The sequence below is a fragment of the Silurus aristotelis genome (genome assembly GCF_946808225.1).
Source record: "Silurus aristotelis genome assembly, chromosome: 22".
Lineage (NCBI taxonomy): Eukaryota > Metazoa > Chordata > Actinopteri > Siluriformes > Siluridae > Silurus > Silurus aristotelis.
Genome location: NC_139595.1, coordinates 3868360 through 3891300, shown reverse-complemented (window position 1 = coordinate 3891300; position 22941 = coordinate 3868360). Strand labels below are relative to the sequence as shown.

The following is a 22941-nucleotide window of genomic DNA, read 5'->3' as shown; positions in this document are numbered from 1 at the left end:
ATAGGATTACAGTTCTAGTTAATGTAATTTTTTTATGTTAGGAATAAAATGTAAAGTAACTGCTGCATTTAAAAAAAGGCATGTACTAGAGGGTAGAGAATGCAAGCGGTACACTGACTGTGACTAGTACATGCAAAAATGACTAATGAAACATGTTATGAGTATTGATTCTGTATATGCGATATTACCGTCACATAGACTAGAGCAGAGGTGTTAAACTCATTGTACTGTAGGGAACACGCAACATTACATTTAGTCCATTGTGAGGTGGACCAGATTTACTCTCACATACAGAACAAAAGAAATGAAAAACTACTTTGCCCTCTAGAAGAACATGGATTCTACATTATTCGTCTGTGCCGGCTTGACAATCCTGGACTACAATACAGTGACGTTATAAATTCTTCCGAACTTACAGGATGAGAGAGATACATGTATTTGTTTGTGTTTTATTGAATGGAACAGAGGCTAGTCACCAGTGCTGCTTTTGCAATGAGGTACTTCAGAATAGTGAAATATTTGTCATCCAAATACCATTTGCTTTCATCCTCATTGGAAGCTTTTTCTCTCTCCTCTTGCTCTCTCCTTTGCTCTTCTTCTATGATCCATTTTTTTACATCATTTATCTTCAAATCACTTTCCTTTATCCTCATGTCTTTCTCTTCCTCCAGCTTTGTGAGTTGGTTTTCTGCACTCTGTAGAGTTTTCTGCAGTAACTGCAGCCTGTGTTGACTTTCATAATGGTTTTCAGATTCCTTATTCATTTCTGCTGTTAAACGGAGGATTTCACTCTGGGTGTGATGCCTTTGCTGTTCTATCTTTTGCTTGTCCATCTCCAGTGCTTTGTTGATGTCAGCCCTGCGTCGTTCACCGATTTGACTTACTTCCTGCTTGGCCTTCTCAATTGATTTTTCCAGATTTTTCTCTTTCAGCATTAATAGTGCTTTCTCTACAGCTTCTGTTTCCTGGTTGGTGAAGTGACGGTACTCATTCTGTTTGAGCAACTCATCCAGCTTCGTCAGAAGCTGTTTCACCTGGTCCCGATTCTCTGGGTCTTTGTTGTTAAAAGCCAAGAAACGCCCACCAAATCGTGCAATAAGATCCTGGATTTTTTCGCCCTGTCTGGATATAAAATGCTCAATTGTCTCTCTTTCAAGTTCATCTGCTCGGGTAAAGATGATGATTGTGTGACGATTTATGTTCTCCTTGAATACTGCTGTAATCATATCAACAGTCTGCTGCTGCTCCTTTGTGAAGCGAGCGATTGGTATGATGAGCAGAAATGCATGTGGTCCAGGTGAACACATGGCCAGACCTCTTAGCACTTCCTGGTTTATCTCACTTTGCTGTAGTGAAGTGTCAAACCAGCCTGGAGTGTCAATCACTGCTAGGTTCTGCCCCTCAACTACCCCACATTCCTTCTGGCATTGCTTTGTCACTGTGTTCATGCTCAGATTAGATTGGAAACATTTTGTACCCAAGATGGTGTTTCCAGCAGCACTTGTACCTGAACCTGTTCTTCCCACCAGCACCAACCGCATCTGAGTTTTCTGGTAAGTGAAGTGATGGTACTCATTCTGTTTGAGCAACTCATCCAGCTTCTTCAGTAGCTGTTTTACCTGGTCTCGATTCTCTGGGTCCTTGTTGTTGAAAGCCAAGAAACGGCCACCAAATCGTGCAATAAGATCCTGGATTTTTTCGCCCTGTCTGGACATAAACTGCTCAATTGTCTCTCCTTCAAGTTCATCTGCTCGGGTAAAGATGATGATTGTGTGACGATTGATGTTCTCCTTGAATACTGCTGTAATCATTTCAACAGTCTGCTGCTGCTCCTCTGTGAAGCGAGCGATTGGTATGATGAGCAGAAATGCATGTGGTCCAGGTGAACACATGGCCAGACCTCTTAGCACTTCCTGGTTTATCTCGCTTTGCTGTAGGGATGTGTCAAACCAGCCTGGAGTGTCAATCACTGCCAGACTCTGTCCCTGAACATTTCCACATTCCTTCTGGCATTGATTTGTCACTGAGCTCATGCTCAGATTAGATTGGAAACATTTTGTACCCAAGATGGTGTTTCCAGTGGCACTTTTACCTGAACCAGTTCTTCCCAACAGCACCAACCGCAGCGGAGTAACTGGTGGCTGAATGGCTCTGTGTAGCCTGGTGGAGTTTTTGATTTGAGAACGGAACATCTTTGGATGCTGTTTTGAAGAGAAATAAAAAATTTTTTGGAGAATATATGTACATACATACACAGACTTTCTCCCTCAATGTTTTTCTTTATTTTTATTATTTCCAACATTAAAACATCTAAAATATGAAAGAACATGTGTATGGAATTATGTAGTGAACAGAAAAGTGTTAAACATCTCAGAATGTTTTATATTTGGGATTGTCCAAAGTAGATACATTTAGCTTTGATGACAGCTTGGCACACTCATTGCATTCTCTCATCAGATTCACAAGGTGTCACCTGGAATGGTTTTCATTTCACAGGTGTATATTGTTAAGAGTTTATTTATAATATTTCTTTCCTTCTTAATGTGCTTTAGACCACCATTTTCTTGGGCAGAGGAAGAGGTGATACAGAGTCAATATAGCCTTATTAGTGCTACTGCAGCTACAGTACAAATCCATATTATGGACAGAAATGATGCATTCGCCAAAGCCATCAAACACTTTGATGAAGCACACTCTCATAAGAACCGTCCTAGTAAAGGGAGACCAAGAGCTACCTCTGCTGCAGAGGACAAGTTTATTAGAATTCCCAGCTTCACAAACTGCTGATTAAAGCACCTCAGATTAGAGCATAGGTGGCAAAAGTATACACATCCTTCACTTAAGTAGAAGTGCAGATACTCATGTTTTAAAATACTCAGGTAAAAGTTGAAGTATTGACCACACTTTTTTACTCAAGTTAAAGTAAAGAAGTTTGGGCTCTGACATGCACTTATATAAAAAGTAACCTTTATTACTACCAGTTTTAGAACAATTCTGGTAACTGGACGTTACTTTGAATTAATATCAGGGCTGTCAATCGATTTAAAATATTTTAGCGCGATTATTGGCTTGTCACGCGTTAACTCAACATTAAACAAAACTTTATCGTAGATTTTTATCTGTTCTAAATGTAACTTAAATTAATAATTTTCAAGTATAAATATTCTAATCAATATCGGCATGGACAAACATGGATGCTTTATGCAAATGTATGTTTTAATATTAGTAAAACTATTCCCAATATAAAGCACTATGCTCAATATAGAGCAATTTAGAGCAAAACAGTTGAAAATTCCCTTTCAAAATGGTCAAATTCTTGATGGCCTTAATTAATGTAATTAATAGAAAATGCATATAAGTTACTGTAATCATTAAGGTTATAACATGTAACATTTAAGCATCAATTATTTATTTTGCTGTATAGCTGCTTTTCCTTCCTCGAATGCCTTGGTGCTAGGATATGCTCATACTTACCATAAGAAGCAGATACTAACTGTGAAAACTATTTTATATTTAGAACATATACCAGGAAACACCTTAATTAAAAATCCAGTCTGACTAGTCAGTAGGTTACAAAACACATCTCAGGTACAATACGTGACGTTTCTTTTTCATAAGGCCATCTAAGTTGATGTTTGTTGTCTGACTCAGGACAGTTTCTCAGTAAGACTCCGACCAGTTTGACTGAATGGCATGTGGTTTACAGTGGGGGATTTGCTTCAACTTCAACTCGGCTGATTTGATTTATCATTAAACATTAAACAGATTTTAAAAAATCACAGAAAAGAAACTCACCAACTGATTCGTGGAGTATCAGTACTCTGTTTCATCTGCCAGTAGCTCTGGGTTTGGTATCAGCAATTACAAACCTCAACCTGCTATAACGTGACTGGGTAGGGTAGGACTGGGACTGGGCAGTTTTATTTACATCATATTTACATATTTACATTTACTTATGTTTTTAATATGTAGCCAAGGAAACAAAAAGTGACATTCAATTAATAAAAACCTTATGCCGAATAATTTTTCTTTCATTTTTCATGCTTAAGATATATTAAAACCATTGAAGCCATTTCTACTAAAACATTATATCACACAATATGATAAAAATATATGCAAATAAATGTAAATGAGACACAAATGGTTATAATCGAAAAAATCCTTTTATTTCAAATGATACATGTCTATAAACACATTGTAACATTAAAACACACTTTTGTATCTGATTACTGCAAATATGTACTGATAGTAGTATATACTGTAGTAGTATAAAAACATTAATGTAATAGGATTACAGTTCTAGTTAATTTAATGGCTTTTTTTATGTTAGGAATAATATGTAAAGTAACTGCAGCATTTAAAAAAAGGCATGTACTAGAGGGTAGAGAATGCAAGCGGTACACTGACTGTGACTAGTACATGCAAAAATGACTAATAAAACATGTTATGAGAATTGTTTCTGTATATGCGATATTACCGTCACATAGACTAGAGCAGAGGTGTTAAACTCATTATACTGTAGGGAACACGCAACATTACATTTAGTCCATTGTGAGGTGGACCAGATTTACTCTCACATACAAAACTAAAGAAATTAAAAACTACTTGCCCTCTAGGAAAACATTGTTTCTACATTGAAAAATGCTGGACTACAATACAGTGACGTTATAGATACGTCCAAACACACAGGATGAGACAGATACATGTATTTGTTTGTGTTTTACTGAATGGAACAGAGGCTAGTCACCAGTGGAGCTACCTTTGTTGCCACACCCACTATAGGAGCTGCTTTTGTAGCTGCTGCCATCACTGTGGCTGCAAGCTCTGGTCCGAGCAGTGCAGTTAACTCGGCTAACAGACCTACAGGTGCTGCAGGGGCTAGGAAAATTGCAGGTCCCAACAGAAGCCCAGCTCCAGCACCTCCCGCAAAGAAGATGAGGTACTTCAGAATAGTGAAATATTTTTCATCCAAATACCATTTGCTTTCATCCTCATTGGAAGCGTTTTCTCTCTCCTCTTGCTCTCTCTTTTGCTCTTCTTCTATGATCCATGTTTTTACATCATTTATCTTCAAATCACTTTCCTTTATCCTCATGTCTTTCTCTTCCTCCAGCTTTGTGAGTTGGTTTTCTGCACTCTGTAGAGATTTCTGCAGTAACTGCAGCCTGTGTTGACTTTCATAAAGGTTTTCAGATTCCTTATTCATTTCTGCTGTTAAACGGAGGATTTCACTCTGGGTGTGATGCCTTTGCTGTTCTATCTTTTGCTTGTCCATCTCCAGGGCTTTGTTGATGTCAGCCCTGCGTCTTTCACCGATCTGACTTACTTCCTGCTTGGCCTTCTCAATTGATTTTTCTAGATTTTTCTCTTTCAGCATTAATAGTGCTTTCTCTACAGCTTCTGTTTCCTGGTTGGTGAAGTGACGGTACTCATTCTGTTCGAGCAACTCATCCAGCTTCGTCAGAAGCTGTTTCACCTGGTCCCGATTCTCTGGGTCTTTGTTGTTAAAAGCCAAGAAACGGCCACCAAATCGTGCAATAAGATCCTGGATTTTTTCGCCCTGTCTGGATATAAACTGCTCAATTGTCTCTCTTTCAAGCTCATCTGCTCGGGTAAAGATGATGATTGTGTGACGATTTATGTTCTCCTTGAATACTGCTGTAATTATATCAACAGTCTGCTGCTGCTCCTCTGTGAAGCGAGCGATTGGTATGATGAGCAGAAATGCATGTGGTCCAGGTGAACACATGGCCAGACCTCTTAGCACTTCCTGGTTTATCTCACTTTGCTGTAGGGATGTGTCAAACCAGCCTGGAGTGTCAATCACTGCCAGACTCTGTCCCTGAACATCTCCACATTCCTTCTGGCATTGATTTGTCACTGAGTTCATGCTCAGTTTAGATTGGAAACATTTTGTACCCAAGATGGTGTTTCCAGCAGCACTTTTACCTGAACCTGTTCTTCCTACCAGCACCAACCGCATCTGAGTTTTCTGGTAAGTGAAGTGATGGTACTCATTCTGTTTGAGCAACTCATCCAGCTTCTTCAGTAGCTGTTTTACCTGGTCTCGATTCTCTGGGTCCTTGTTGTTGAAAGCCAAGAAACGCCCACCAAATCGTGCAATAAGATCCTGGATTTTTTCGCCCTGTCTAGACATAAACTGCTCAATTGTCTCTCCTTCAAGTTCATCTGCTCGGGTAAAGATGATGATTGTGTGACGATTGATGTTCTCCTTGAATACTGCTGTAATCATTTCAACAGTCTGCTGCTGCTCCTCTGTGAAGCGAGCGATTGGTATGATGAGCAGAAATGCATGTGGTCCAGGTGAACACATGGCCAGACCTCTTAGCACTTCCTGGTTTATCTCGCTTTGCTGTAGGGATGTGTCAAACCAGCCTGGAGTGTCAATCACTGCCAGACTCTGTCCCTGAACATTTCCACATTCCTTCTGGCATTGATTTGTCACTGAGCTCATGCTCAGATTAGATTGGAAACATTTTGTACCCAAGATGGTGTTTCCAGTGGCACTTTTACCTGAACCAGTTCTTCCCAACAGCACCAACCGCAGCGGAGTAACTGGTGGCTGAATGGCTCTGTGTAGCCTGGTGGAGTTTTTGATTTGAGAACGGAACATCTTTGGATGCTGTTTTGAAGAGAAATAAAAAAAAATTTGGAGAATATATGTACATACATACACAGACTTTCTCCCTCAATGTTTTTCTTTATTTTTATTATTTCCAACATTAAAACATCTAAAATATGAAAGAACATGTGTATGGAATTATGTAGTGAACAGAAAAGTGTTAAACATCTCAGAATGTTTTATATTTGGGATTGTCCAAAGTAGATACATTTAGCTTTGATGACAGCTTGGCACACTCATTGCATTCTCTCATCAGATTCACAAGGTGTCACCTGGAATGGTTTTCATTTCACAGGTGTATATTGTTAAGAGTTTATTTATAATATTTCTTTCCTTCTTAATGTGCTTTAGACCACCATTTTCTTGGGCAGAGGAAGAGGTGATACAGAGTCAATATAGCCTTATTAGTGCTACTGCAGCTACAGTACAAATCCATATTATGGACAGAAATGATGCATTCGCCAAAGCCATCAAACACTTTGATGAAGCACACTCTCATAAGAACCGTCCTAGTAAAGGGAGACCAAGAGCTACCTCTGCTGCAGAGGACAAGTTTATTAGAATTCCCAGCTTCACAAACTGCTGATTAAAGCACCTCAGATTAGAGCATAGGTGGCAAAAGTATACACATCCTTCACTTAAGTAGAAGTGCAGATACTCATGTTTTAAAATACTCAGGTAAAAGTTGAAGTATTGACCACACTTTTTTACTCAAGTTAAAGTAAAGAAGTTTGGGCTCTGACATGCACTTATATAAAAAGTAGCCTTTATTACTACCAGTTTTAGAACAATTCTGGTAACTGGACGTTACTTTGAATTAATATCAGGGCTGTCAATCGATTTAAAATATTTTAGCGCGATTATTGGCTTGTCACGCGTTAACTCAACATTAAACAAAACTTTATCGTAGATTTTTATCTGTTCTAAATGTAACTTAAATTAATAATTTTCAAGTATAAATATTCTAATCAATATCGGCATGGACAAACATGGATGCTTTATGCAAATGTATGTTTTAATATTAGTAAAACTATTCCCAATATAAAGCACTATGCTCAATATAGAGCAATTTAGAGCAAAACAGTTGAAAATTCCCTTTCAAAATGGTCAAATTCTTGATGGCCTTAATTAATGTAATTAATAGAAAATGCATATAAGTTACTGTAATCATTAAGGTTATAACATGTAACGTTTAAGCATCAATTATTTATTTTGCTGTATAGCTGCTTTTCCTTCCTCGAATGCCTTGGTGCTAGGATATGCTCATACTTACCATAAGAAGCAGATACTAACTGTGAAAACTATTTTATATTTAGAACATATACCAGGAAACACCTTAATTAAAAATCCAGTCTGACTAGTCAGTAGGTTACAAAACACATCTCAGGTACAATACGTGACGTTTCTTTTTCATAAGGCAATCTAAGTTGATGTTTGTTGTCTGACTCAGGACAGTTTCTCAGTAAGACTCTGACCAGTTTGACTGAATGGCATGTGGTTTACAGTGGGGGATTTGCTTCAACTTCAACTCCGCTGATTTGATTTATCATTAAACATTAAACAGATTTTAAAAAATCACAGAAAAGAAACTCACCAACTGATTCGTGGAGTATCAGTACTCTGTTTCATCTGCCAGTAGCTCTGGGTTTGGTATCAGCAATTACAAACCTCAACCTGCTATAACGTGACTGGGTAGGGTAGGACTGGGACTGGGCAGTTTGATTTACATCATATTTACATATTTACATTTACTTATGTTTTTAATATGTAGCCAAGGAAACAAAAAGTGACATTCAATTAATAAAAACCTTATGCCGAATAATTTTTCTTTCATTTTTCATGCTTAAGATATATTAAAACCATTGAAGCCATTTCTACTAAAACATTATATCACACAATATGATAAAAATATATGCAAATAAATGTAAATGAGACACAAATGGTTATAATCGAAAAAATCCTTTTATTTCAAATGATACATGTCTATAAACACATTGTAACATTAAAACACACTTTTGTATCTGATTACTGCAAATATGTACTGATAGTAGTATATACTGTAGTAGTATAAAAACATTAATGTAATAGGATTACAGTTCTAGTTAATGTAATGGCTTTTTTATGTTAGGAATAATATGTAAAGTAACTGCAGCATTTAAAAAAAGGAATATACTAGAGGGTAGAGAATGCAAGCGGTACACTGACTGTGACTAGTACATGCAAAAATTACTAATAAAACTTGTTATGAGTATTGTTTCTGTATATGCGATATTACCGTCACATAGACTAGAGCAGAGGTGTTAAACTCATTATACTGTAGGGAACACGCAACATTACATTTAGTCCATTGTGAGGTGGACCAGATTTACTCTCACATACAAAACTAAAGAAATTAAAAACTACTTTGCCCTCTAGGAAAACATTGTTTCTACATTGAAAAATGCTGGACTACAATACAGTGACGTTATAGATACGTCCAAACACACAGGATGAGACAGATACATGTATTTGTTTGTGTTTTACTGAATGGAACAGAGGCTAGTCACCAGTGGAGCTACCTTTGTTGCCACACCCACTATAGGAGCTGCTTTTGTAGCTGCTGCCATCACTGTGGCTGCAAGCTCTGGTCCGAGCAGTGCAGTTAACTCGGTTAACAGACCTACAGGTGCTGCAGGGGCTAGGAAAATTGCAGGTCCCAACAGAAGCCCAGCTCCAGCACCTCCCGCAAAGAAGATGAGGTACTTCAGAATAGTGAAATATTTTTCATCCAAATACCATTTGCTTTCATCCTCATTGGAAGCGTTTTCTCTCTCCTCTTGCTCTCTCTTTTGCTCTTCTTCTATGATCCATGTTTTTACATCATTTATCTTCAAATCACTTTCCTTTATCCTCATGTCTTTCTCTTCCTCCAGCTTTGTGAGTTGGTTTTCTGCACTCTGTAGAGATTTCTGCAGTAACTGCAGCCTGTGTTGACTTTCATAAAGGTTTTCAGATTCCTTATTCATTTCTGCTGTTAAACGGAGGATTTCACTCTGGGTGTGATGCCTTTGCTGTTCTATCTTTTGCTTGTCCATCTCCAGGGCTTTGTTGATGTCAGCCCTGCGTCTTTCACCGATCTGACTTACTTCCTGCTTGGCCTTCTCAATTGATTTTTCTAGATTTTTCTCTTTCAGCATTAATAGTGCTTTCTCTACAGCTTCTGTTTCCTGGTTGGTGAAGTGACGGTACTCATTCTGTTCGAGCAACTCATCCAGCTTCGTCAGAAGCTGTTTCACCTGGTCCCGATTCTCTGGGTCTTTGTTGTTAAAAGCCAAGAAACGGCCACCAAATCGTGCAATAAGATCCTGGATTTTTTCGCCCTGTCTGGATATAAACTGCTCAATTGTCTCTCTTTCAAGCTCATCTGCTCGGGTAAAGATGATGATTGTGTGACGATTTATGTTCTCCTTGAATACTGCTGTAATTATATCAACAGTCTGCTGCTGCTCCTCTGTGAAGCGAGCGATTGGTATGATGAGCAGAAATGCATGTGGTCCAGGTGAACACATGGCCAGACCTCTTAGCACTTCCTGGTTTATCTCACTTTGCTGTAGGGATGTGTCAAACCAGCCTGGAGTGTCAATCACTGCCAGACTCTGTCCCTGAACATCTCCACATTCCTTCTGGCATTGATTTGTCACTGAGTTCATGCTCAGTTTAGATTGGAAACATTTTGTACCCAAGATGGTGTTTCCAGCAGCACTTTTACCTGAACCTGTTCTTCCTACCAGCACCAACCGCATCTGAGTTTTCTGGTAAGTGAAGTGATGGTACTCATTCTGTTTGAGCAACTCATCCAGCTTCTTCAGTAGCTGTTTTACCTGGTCTCGATTCTCTGGGTCCTTGTTGTTGAAAGCCAAGAAACGCCCACCAAATCGTGCAATAAGATCCTGGATTTTTTCGCCCTGTCTAGACATAAACTGCTCAATTGTCTCTCCTTCAAGTTCATCTGCTCGGGTAAAGATGATGATTGTGTGACGATTGATGTTCTCCTTGAATACTGCTGTAATCATTTCAACAGTCTGCTGCTGCTCCTCTGTGAAGCGAGCGATTGGTATGATGAGCAGAAATGCATGTGGTCCAGGTGAACACATGGCCAGACCTTTTAGCACTTCCTGGTTTATCTCGCTATGCTGTAGGGATGTGTCAAACCAGCCTGGAGTGTCAATCACTGCCAGACTCTGTCCCTGAACATCTCCACATTCCTTCTGGCATTGATTTGTCACTGAGCTCATGCTCAGATTAGATTGGAAACATTTTGTACCCAAGATGGTGTTTCCAGTGGCACTTTTACCTGAACCTGTTCTTCCCAACAGCACTAACTGCAGCGGAGTTACTGGTGGCTGAATGGCTCTGTGTAGCCTGGTGGAGTTTTTGATTTGAGAACGGAACATCTTTGGATGCTGTTTTGAAGAGAAATAAATTTTTTTTGGAGAATATATGTACATACATACATACACAGACTTTCTCCCTCAATGTTTTTCTTTATTTTTATTATTTCCAACATTAAAACATCTAAAATATGAAAGAACATGTGTATGAAATTATGTAGTGAACAGAAAAGTGTTAAAAATCTTAGAATATGTTCTATATTTGGGATTGTCCAAAGTAGATACATTTAGCTTTGATGACAGCTTGGCACACTCATTGCATTCTCTCATCAGATTCACAAGGTGTCACCTGGAATGGTTTTCATTTCACAGGTGTATCTTGTTAAGAGTTTATTTATAATATTTCTTTCCTTCTTGATGTGCTTCAGACCACCATTTTTCTTGGGCAGAGAAGGAGGGGGTACAGAGTCAATATAGCCTTATTAGTGCTACTGCAGCTACAGTACAAATCCATATAATTGACAGAAATGATGCATTCGCCAAAGCCATCAAACACTTTGATGAAGCACACTCTCATGAGAACCGTCCCAGTAAAGGGAGACCAAGAGCTACCTCTGCTGCAGAGGACAAGTTTATTAGAATTCCCAGCTTCACAAACTGCTGATTAGAGCACCTCAGATTAGAGCATAGGTGGCAAAGTATACACATCCTACACTTAAGTAGAAGTGCAGATACTCATGTTTTAAAATACTCAGGTAAAAGTTGAAGTATTGACCACACTTTTTTACTCAAGTTAAAGTAAAGAAGTTTGGGCTCTGACATGCATTTATATAAAAAGTAACCTTTATTACTACCAGTTTTAGAGCAATTCTGGTAACTGGACGTTACTTCGAATTAATATCAGGGTTGTCAATCGGTTAAAAATATTTTAGCGCGATTAATGGCTTGTCACGAGTTAACTCAACATTAAACAAAACTTTATCGTAGATTTTTATCTGTTCTTAATGTACCTTAAATTTATAATTTTCAAGTATAAATGTTCTAATCAATATCGGCATGGACAAACATGGATGCTTCTTCAAATGTATGTTTTAATATTAGTTAAACTATTCCCAATATTGAGCATGAAGACATGCAAATGTTTTAAAGTAATGTGGTGTTTTTATTTTTACATAAATCATCAGGACATCAAAGGGAACCTTTGATACGGGAGAAACTGTACATCTTCTAACTTTCATAGGGATTTGGTTATTTTAATGACTTTTATTTATGTGTCTATGAGTGTATACAAATAAAAGAAGACTCTTTACCGATTCGAATGATGTATTGCTCTTAGATGTACGTATGATCAAAAAAGTCACAGTAATTTCAGTTCGTTTTGGTGTTATGAGGAAATAATGCCACAAAATGACCCCCAGAGTGTTAATTGTATGCATCGTGGCAGATTTTGGCGATGATTTGAGACTTGCCGCGTCAGTAAAACAAATTTTTACTCAATATAATATTTTATATATATATATATATATATATATATATATATATAATTTAATAAAAATTGTCAAACTGAAATGCATGCGTTAATAAAATTTATGCCGTTTAAATGAATTTGCGTTAACACGTTATTAACGCGTTAATTTTGACAGCTCTAATTAATGTGTTACCTAATGAATGTATCCAGGTTGAACATTCACCATATAAAACACAAGCAGAGAAAATGATGATCAGGTGATCAGGAATGTCTCTGTTCTCAGTTATGTTTACATCACTGACTCGTTCTGTCTAATTCACGTTAAACCCCAGATTTCTTGTTGTTTTCTGTCTGCTCACTGTGAGCTTCGAAAACTAGCTTACATTTGTGGTGTGTGAGAGCCAGGAAAGGACAAGCAACAGGTTGATGGGCTGAAAACAGCACAGTGAGAAGAAAAAATACTGACATTTCATCAAACAGATTCGAACTAAAGTAACAAGACTGCTTTGAAAATGTAAGAAGTAGAAAGTACAGATATTTTTTGTAAAAAAATTTAATGAGTAAAAGTAAAAAGTTGTCTGAAAAGTAAATAGTGACGTAAAGTACTGATACCAGAAAAATTTACAGTATCTAAGTATTTGTACTTCACTGTTCCCACCTCTGCATTACAGCCCATGCAAATGCTTCTCAGAGTTCAAGTAGGCGACTTTTCTCAACATCTACTGTTCAGAGGAGAGTACTTAGCTACAGAGGAGACAAATTTAACTACTTTGGACATTCTAAAATATAAAACATTCTAAAATGAAAAACGTCTGTGTTGTTCAGAATATTTTTGTTTACTACTGTACATAATTCCATACAGCTTCGTTTATAGTTTGGATGTCAACAGTATTAATATACAATGTCCAACATAATAACAAATAAAGAAAGACCACTGAAGAAAAAGGTGTGTCCAAACTTGTATGGACAAATCCTTTGTACAATATTAGTATATAGTGATGAATTTGGACAAGATTTTAGTTTGGACAAGAGTTTATTTAAAATCTACTTATGTCAATAATAAATATCCTAACATATTGTAATTATAAATGAACATCTCACTGAAAATTGAAGTCTTATAAAAAGTATATATCTTCTTCTTTTTTCGGCTGCTCCCATTAGGGGTCGCCACAGTGGATCATCCATCCCCATACTATTCTGTAGTCTACATCTGCCTCTTTCAGACCAACTACCTGCATGTCTTCACCACATCCATAACCCTCCTTCTTGGCCTTTATCATTTCACTCCTATCACTCTTCTCCATCCACTCCACCCTGCCTGCACACTTTTCTTTACTTCTCTAACACACTCTCCATTACTTTGTACTGCTGACCCCAGTTACCTGAACTCCTCCACTTTCACCACCTCTTTTCCCTGCAACTGCACCACTCCACTGCCCTCCCTTTTATTCACACACATGTACTCTGTCTTACTCCTACTGACTTTCATTCCCCTTCTCTGCAGGGCATACCTCCACATCTCCAGACTCTTCTCTACCTGCTCCCTACTCTCACCACAAATAACAATATCATCCGCAAACATCATAGTCCACGGAGACTCCTGTCTAACCTTGTCAATCACCACTGCAAACAGGAAAGGGCTCAGAGCCAATCCTTGATGCAGTCCAACATCCACCTTAAATCAGTCAGCCGTTCCTACTGCACACTTCACTGCTGTCACACTGTCCTCATACATGTCCTGAACCACCCTCACATACTTCTCTGACACACCTGACTTCCTCATACAATATCACAACTCCTCTCTCGGCACAATGTCGTACGCTTTCTCTAAATCACAAATTCACAATGCAACTCCTTCTGACCTTCTCTATACTTCTCCATCAACATTCTCAAAGCAAATAATGCGTCTATGGTGCTCTTCCTTGGCATGGAACCAAACTGTTGCTCACAGATGGTCACCTCTTCTCTCAGCCTGGCTTCCACTACTCTTTCCCATAATTTCATGGTGTGATCTGATCAAATGTATTCCCCTGTAGTTACTGCTGGTCTGCACATCTCCCTTATTCTTAAAGATCAGTCCCAGCACACTCCTTCTCCATTCCTCAGGCATCCTCTCACCTTCCAAAATCTTGTTAAACAATCTTGTTAAAAACTCCACTGCCATCTCTTCTAGACATCTCCCTGCTTCTACTTGTATGTCATCTGGTACTACTGAAGTTCTACTCTGCATCCTTTTAATCTTTTAAGGTAAAAGCTATAAAAGTAAAATGTTAAAACTGCATCTTACCTTAGTACTGAGTTTCAGTGCAGGTCAAGGTTTATGTGTCATCTGTCAGAAAAAAGCAGCATCTCCTTAACAATTTCTCAACCTCTTAATTCACTGTATTTATCACATACACTACATATGATGACTTTCTCAATTCTATTCTTCCCCTTTTTTTCTTCTATTTAATAAGTAAATATACATCACTGAAAATTAATATCATGCACATTTACCCAACCAGTTTTGTCAACAACAGTCAAAACAGTTGAAAATTCCCTTTCAAAATGGTCAAATTCTTGATAACCTTAATTAATGTCATTAATAGAAAATGCATATAAGTTTCTGTAATCATTAAGGTTATAACATGTAACTTTTAAGCATCAATTATTTATTTTGCTGTATAGCTGCTTTTCCTTCCTCGAATGCCTTGGTGCTAGGATATGCTCATACTTACCATACGAAGCAGATACTAACTGTGAAAACTATTTTATATTTAGAACATATACCCGGAAACATTTTACGTAAAAAACCAGTCTGACTAGTCAGCAGGTTACAAAACACATCTCAGGTACAATAGGTGACATTTCTTTTTTATAAGGCCATCTAAGTTGATGTTTGTTGTCTGACTCAGGACAGTTTCTCAGTAAGACTCCGACCAGTTTGACTGAGTGGCATGTGGTTTACAGTGGGGGATTTGCTTCAACTTGAACTCGTCTGATTTGATTTATCATTAAACAGATAAAAAGAATCACAGAAAAGAAACTCACCAACTGATTCGTGGAGTATCAGTACTCTGTTTCATCTGCCAGTAGCTCTGGGTTCGGTATCAGCAATTACAAACCTCAACCTGCTATAACGTGACTGGGTAGGGTAGGACTGGGACTGGGCAGTTTTATTTACATCATATTTACATATTTACATTTACTTATATTTTTTATATGTTGTCAAGGAAACCAAAAGTGACATTCAATTAATAAAAACCTTGAGCAAAATATTTTTTCTTTTATTTTTCATGCTGAAGATATATCAAAACCATTTAAGCCATTTCTACTAAAACATTACATTATAACCACACAATATGATAAAAATATATGCAAATAAATGTAAATGAGACACAAATGGTTAAAATCGAAAAAATCCTTTTATTGCAAATGATACATGTCTATAAACACATTGTAACATTGAAACACACTTTTGTATCTGATTACTGCAAATATGTACTGATAATAGTAGTATATAAACATAGTATATACTGTAGTAGTATATAAACATTAAAGTAATAGGATTACAATTCTAGTTAATGTAATGGCTTTTTTATGTTAGGAATAAAATGTAAAGTAACTGCTGCATTTAAAAAAAGGCATGTACTAGAGGGTAGAGAATGCAAGCGGTACACTGACTGTGATTAGTACATGCAAAAATGACTAATAAAACATGTTATGAGTATTGATTCTGTATATGCGATATTACAAAACATGTGCCAAATCAAACATGCAGATCATGAATACGGATGATCCGCTGTGGCGACCCCCTAATGGGAAAAGCCGAAAGAAGAAAAAAAAAAGACTAGAGCAGAGGTGTTAAACTCATTGTACTGTAGGTAAGAGGCAACGTTACATTTAGTTCATTGTGAGGTGGACCAGATTTACTCTCACATACAGAACAAAAGAAATTAAAAACTACTTTGCCCTCTAGAAGAACATGGATTCTACATTATTTGTCTGTGCCGGCTTGACAATCCTGGATTACAATACAGTGACGTTATAGATCCTTCCAAATTTCAGGATGAGACAGATACATGTATTTGTTTGTGTTTTATTGAATGGAACAGAGGCTAGTCACCAGTGGAGCTACCTTTGTTGCCACACCCACTATAGGAGCTGCTTTTGTAGCTGCTGCCATCACTGTGGCTGCAAGCTCTGGTCCGAGCAGTGCAGTTAACTCGGCTAACAGACCAACAGGTGCTGCAGGGGCTAGGAAAATTGCAGGTCCCAACAGAAGCCCAGCTCCAGCACCTCCTGCAAAGATGAGGTACTTCAGAATAGTGAAATATTTTTTATCCAAATACCATTTGCTTTCATCCTCATTGGAAGCTTTTTCTCTCTCCTCTTGCTCTCTCCTTTGCTCTTCTTCTATGATCCATTTTTTTACATCATTTATCTTCAAATCACTTTCCTTTATCCTCATGTCTTTCTCTTCCTCCAGCTTTGTGAGTTGGTTTTCTGCACTCTGTAGAGATTTCTGCAGTAACTGCAGTCTGTGTTGACTTTCATAACGGTTTTCAGATTCCTTATTCATTTCTACTGTTAAACGGAGGATTTCACTCTGGGTGTGATGCCTTTGCTGTTCTATCTTTTGCTTGTCCATCTCCAGGGCTTTGTTGATGTCAGCCATGCGTCTTTCACCGATCTGCCTTACTTCCTGCTTGGCCTTCTCAATTGATTTTTCTAGATTTTTCTCTTTCAGCATTAATAGTGCTTTCTCTACAGCTTCTGTTTCCTGGTTGGTGAAGTGACAGTACTCATTTTGTTCGAGCAACTCATCCAGCTTCGTCAGAAGCTGTTTCACCTGGTCCCGATTCTCTGGGTCGTTGTTGTTAAAAGCCAAGAAACGCCCACCAAATAGTGCAATAAGATCATGGATTTTTTTGCCCTGTCTGGATATAAACTGCTCAATTGTCTCTCCTTCAAGTTCATCTGCTCGGGTAAAGATGATGATTGTGTGACGATTGATGTTCTCCTTGAATACTGCTGTAATCATTTCAACAGTCTGCTGCTGCTCCTCTGTGAAGCGAGCGATTGGTATGATGAGCAGAAATGCATGTGGTCCAGGTGAACACATGGCCAGACCTCTTAGCACTTCCTGGTTTATCTCGCTTTGCTGTAGGGATGTGTCAAACCAGCCTGGAGTGTCAATCACTGCCAGACTCTGTCCCTGAACATCTCCACATTCCTTCTGGCATTGATTTGTCACTGAGCTCATGCTCAGAGTAGATTGGAAACATTTTGTACCCAAGATGGTGTTTCCAGTGGCACTTTTACCTGAACCTGTTCTTCCCAACAGCACCAACTGCAGCCGAGTTACTGGTGGCTGAATGGCTCTGTGTAGCCTGGTGGAGTTTTTGAATTGAGAACGGATCATCTTTGGATGCTGTTTTGAAGAGAAATAAATTTATTTTGAGAATATATGTACATACATACACAGATTTCTCCCTCAATGTTTTTCTTTATCTTTATTATTACCAACATTAAAACACATCCTTTACTTAAGTAGAAGTGCAGATACTCATGTTTTAAAATACTCGGGTAAAAGTTGAAGTACTGACTACACTTTTTTTAAAGTAAAGTCAAAGTTAAAGTAAAGAAGTTTGGGCTCTGACATGTACTTAAGTAAAAAGTAGCCATTACTACTACCAGTTTTAGCGCAATGCTGGTAACTGGATGTTACTTCGAATTAATATTAGGGCTGTCAATCGATTTTAAATATTTTATCGCGATTAATGGCTTGTCATGAGTTAACTCAACATTAAACAAAACTTTATCGTAGATTTTTATCTGTTCTAAATGTACCTTAAATGAATACTTTTAAAGCATAAATATTTTAATTAATATGTGCATGACCCACAGAGGGTTAATTGTGTGCATCATGGCGGATTTGGGTGCTGATTTGAGACTTGGCGCATCAGTAAAACAATTTAATTAATTAGTTAATTTTCACAGCTCTAATTAATATGTGTTACATAATGAATGCATCCAGGCTGAACATCCACCACATAGAACACAAGAAGACACACTTCTTTCTACTTAATGAAGTTCTACTGTTTAGGTCAGGAGTGGCCAACCAGTCAGAGACTGGATAAGGTGATCACCTAAACCAAACTGTATTTAAAAAGAAGTATAAAATACACTTCAGTAGTCATCACTATGCTCTTGCAGTAGGAACATCTGGATGGTAAAAACAATGCTAGAAGTATCTCAAAAGTAAAAACTTTTAAATATATACTTTTTTTAATCATACAAACATTATTTGTAATGGCACTTAATAATAAGAAAATAAATAGTGTACTTAAAGTACGTACTTTTCTTTAACCACGGACAATACCACTTATTCCAAAATGATGGTTCTCTCTCTCTATCTCGCACACACACACACACACACACACACACACACACACACACACACACACACACACACACACACACACGACCCCCCCCCCCCCTTTTTTTCCTCCTAAATTTCGTTTCTTCACTAATGAATAACGGTACCGCACTGTGGAAAGCCATTGGAGTTTTGCTGGTACAAATGAAATAATTTCTCAAATGTAACCAGTTAAAGATTTTACACGTAACTAAGTACAAATACTTAGATACTGTACTTAAGTAAATTTTTCTGGTATCAGTACTTTACTTCACTATTTACTTTTCAGACAACTTTTTACTTTTACTCATTACATTTTTTCTTTTTACACAAATATCTGTACTTTCTACTTCTTACATTTTCAAAGCAGTCTCGTTACTTTAGTTCGAATCTGTTTGCTGAAAAGTGTTTTTTCTTCTCACTGTGTGCGGTTTTCAGCCCATCAACCTGTTGCTTGTCCTTTCCTGGCTCTCACACACCACAAACGAAGGCTAGTTTACGAAGCTCACAGTAAGCAGACAAAAAACAAGAAGAAATCTGGGGTTTAACGTGGATGAGACAGAAGGAGTCAGTGATGTAAACATGACTGAGAACAGAGACATTCCTGATCACATGATCATCATCATCTTTTCTCTGTTTGTGTTCTATGTGGTGGATGTTCAGCCTGGATACATTTATTAGCACATAACACATGAATTAGAGCTGTCAAAATGAACGCGTTAATTGACGCATTTTATTAACACGCGCATTTCAGTTTGACCATTTTTATAAAAAATATAAATACATTTAAAAGAGGATAAATTAAAATCTTCAATGCGACACGTTTGTTTACGACGTTGTTTCTTTACTCAGAGATATATATTAAAAAACATTTATTCCACCGCTAATTTATTTTTAATCAGTAAACAGTTGTTTTACTGATGCGCCAAGTCTCAAATCAGCACTAAAATCCGCCATCTTCTTCTTCTTTCGGCTGCTCCCATTAGGGGGCGCCACAGCGGATCATCCGTCTCCATCCTGTCTATCGTCGTCACTCCCAATGAACATCTCAACATCTTCAGATCTGCTACCTCCAGCTCCACCTCCTGGCTTTTACTCAATGCCACTGTCTCTAATCCATACAACATCTCAGGTCTCACCACAGTCCTATAAACTTTCCCTTTCACTCTCACAGATACTCTTCTATCACAAATCACTCCTACTATCACTCTTCTCCACCCACTCCACCCTGCCTGCACTCTTTTCTTCACTTCTCTAACACACTCTCCATTACTTTGCACTGTTGACCCCAGGTACCTGAACTCCTCCACCTTCTCCACCTCTTCTCCCTGCAACCGCACCCCTCCACTGCCCTCCCTCTCATTCACACACATGTACTCTGTCTTACTCCTAATACTGTCTTCCCCTTCTCTCCAGCACGTTCCTCCACCTTTTCAGGCTCTTCTCATCCTGCTCCCTACTCTCACCACAAATCACAATATTATCCGCAAACATCATAGTCCAGGGAGACTCCTGTCTGACCTCGTCCGTCCACCTGTCCATCACAACTGGTTACCAAAATCTGCCATGATGCACACAATTAACCCTCTGTTGGTCATGCACATATTGATTAGAATATTTATACCTGAAACGTATTAATTTAAAGTACATTAAGAACAGATAAAAATCTACGATAAAGTTTTGTTTAATGTTGAACTCATGACAAGCCATAAATCACGATAAAATATTTTTAATCGATTGGCAGCCCTGATATTAATTTGAAGTAACGTTCAGTTACCAGCATTGTGCTAAAATTGGTAGTAGTAAAGGCTACTTTTTACTTAAGTACATGTCAGAGCCCAAACTTCTTTACTTTAACTTGAGTAAAAAAGTGTAGTCAATACTTCAACTTTTACCTGAGTATTTTAAAACATGAGTATCGGCACTTCTACTTAAGTGAAGGATGTGTATACTTTTGCCACACACACACACACACACACACACACACACACACACACACACACACACACACACACACACACACGCACCACCTTTTCTACCAAGATTCGTTTCTTCACAAATAAACATCTGTACTACCCGATGGAAGGCCAATGGGGTCCTATAGAATTCTGTTGGTCCTGTATTAATGACATAAATTACTCAAAAGTAAACAGCAAGAGATTTGACACATATGTGGTCCTTCTTCAAACTGTTACTGTTCCTTTTTTAGAAGATTTAGACAGTAAATGACTGGAAGAAAGACAGAACAGGAGATAAGATGTTAGCATATTGTCTTACAGCCACAGTCTAACATGAAGGTGGAAGTTTAAAGGTTTGGAATTGTTTTGGAGCCAGGGAACTTATTCAAGGTGAAAGCAATACTAAAACAACATTGCTACCATTCCATACTTCAGCAACATGCACTTCAATCTGAATTGCTAATTAACTAATTAGAAACGATTTCACCATACCATGACATGAACCAAATGTTCAAGCTCTGTAAACATTATTTAAAGAGCAAACAGTAATCTGGAGTGTTATCTATCGTGAAATGACCTGTTAAGACAGCAGACCTAAATTTTGTTGAACTGCTCTGGGATGAACTGGAACACAAAATACACAAAGATCACAGAAAGAAATATCCAACTAGTGAAAAACATCTTTGGCATGGTGTACAAGATACTAAGTATTTCAGCTGAATGTTGCACACTGTCTGGATACCAAGAGAGTGTAAACCTGTTGTTCATGCTAAGGAAGGATTTTTCAATAAGAAAAAAAATGTAACACAGAAGTGTAACATCTGCACATTTTTATATACGTTTGGTATGTTTGGTTAACCATGAAGTGACAGCATCCCACCACTAGATTGCAGTGTTGCCACATCAGTGACTTTTTTTTTTCCGAATAAGAAATACAAACAATGATCCAAAATTGTCCAGGAAGAGAAAAATTGATGCAGATGGAAGGCCGTTTCAAGAAATATTAGAAGGTGAATATATGTTTGTGCTTCACAAAGAAAAACCGGTATGTCTTTTGTGTTATGAGGCAGTGGCGGTTGTCAAAGTGTAAAATCTACGTCTGCATTTTGACACCAAACACTGAGCTAGGTATGCCAAAGTGAGCCTTCAAGAAAAACAACTACACGTGTCAAAAGTGAGCCTTCAAGAAAAACAGCTACACGTGTCACACATGTTCTTAGCAGCTCACAATTGCTGTCCCTCTCAACTATGAGAAAAAAGTTTTGAACAAAGTTAATGTCATAACTTGTTATTTATCCTTATTCACTTGGATAGTTTGCTCGCTGATTGATGGAGTAATGTGGGTTTCATAAGCTGACAAATGAAAAGGATTTATGTTACAACAGAGCAACAAGCAAACATTTATTTTTACATTTATGCAAATATATATGTAATATTTGTAGGTTCAATAATAAAAATTCGAGCATTATTTAACATAAAGGAGTAGTTGCATTTATTTTACATTCAGCTACAATTATATTGCCTCAAAGTTACATCTGGCCCTTTGAGGGAAACCATTATGCTGATGTTGCCCTCTGTGAAAATGAGTTTGACACCCCTGGATTAATCCAATGAATAAATAAAATATGGGTCCAGACTATCATGTCCAGATTTCATTAAACACATTAATCAGTGCATTATTTGTAGATATGAATATAAAAAATTAGAATTCAGAAGTTCAAGTTTTGGAATTCCCTTCCTCCTGATCTCACCTCGGAAAGGGAATTCTCTACTTTTAAAGCTAAACTAAAGACTCACTTATTCACCAAAGCCTTTGTTGTGTAGTAGAGGGTGTGCTTAGTCGTCTGCTTCTTAACGTTTATTTTAATTGTTGTGTTTTAATGCTTATTTTATTTCTCCTCTCTTTTAAGTTTTCTTACAATTTACCTCTTTTTGTATGATACTGTATATTTTATTATTTTTATGTTAATTAAAATTTGATTCCTATTTTGCACATGGCCTCTTGCACTTTGTTCAGCACCTAGGTTCTACCTGGTAGATGTTAGGTGCAATATACATAAGGATTAATTGATTGATTGAAGAATTCAAGAAACTATGACACA

The 22941-nt window shown here is 37.7% G+C and overlaps 3 protein-coding genes across 3 annotated transcripts; all 3 read right to left on the bottom strand.

Annotated features, from left to right (window-relative positions):
• Window positions 1-449: 449 nt before the first annotated feature.
• Window positions 450-6668, bottom strand: LOC310717088 (GTPase IMAP family member 8-like; the record flags this gene model as incomplete). Its single annotated transcript, XM_083524765.1, has 2 exons — window positions 5399-6668; window positions 450-2201 (listed from the first exon to the last, which is right to left on the bottom strand). The coding sequence occupies exons 1-2, from the start codon at window positions 6632-6634 to the stop codon at window positions 450-452; spliced, it is 2988 nt and encodes a 995-aa protein (XP_083380891.1). The 5' UTR covers window positions 6635-6668.
• A 1918-nt stretch (window positions 6669-8586) lies between these two features.
• LOC310717373 (GTPase IMAP family member 8-like) lies at window positions 8587-14891 on the bottom strand. The gene is made up of 2 exons (XM_083525295.1): window positions 14769-14891; window positions 8587-11085 (listed from the first exon to the last, which is right to left on the bottom strand). Exon 2 carries the CDS (start codon window positions 11074-11076, stop codon window positions 9163-9165), a length of 1914 nt encoding a protein of 637 aa, XP_083381421.1. The 5' UTR covers window positions 11077-11085; window positions 14769-14891; the 3' UTR covers window positions 8587-9162.
• Window positions 14892-15866: 975 nt separating this feature from the next.
• LOC310717384 (GTPase IMAP family member 4-like) lies at window positions 15867-18877 on the bottom strand. The gene is made up of 2 exons (XM_083525321.1): window positions 18823-18877; window positions 15867-17894 (listed from the first exon to the last, which is right to left on the bottom strand). The coding sequence occupies exon 2, from the start codon at window positions 17883-17885 to the stop codon at window positions 16560-16562; it is 1326 nt and encodes a 441-aa protein (XP_083381447.1). The 5' UTR covers window positions 17886-17894; window positions 18823-18877; the 3' UTR covers window positions 15867-16559.
• Between the last annotated feature and the right edge of the window lie 4064 nt (window positions 18878-22941).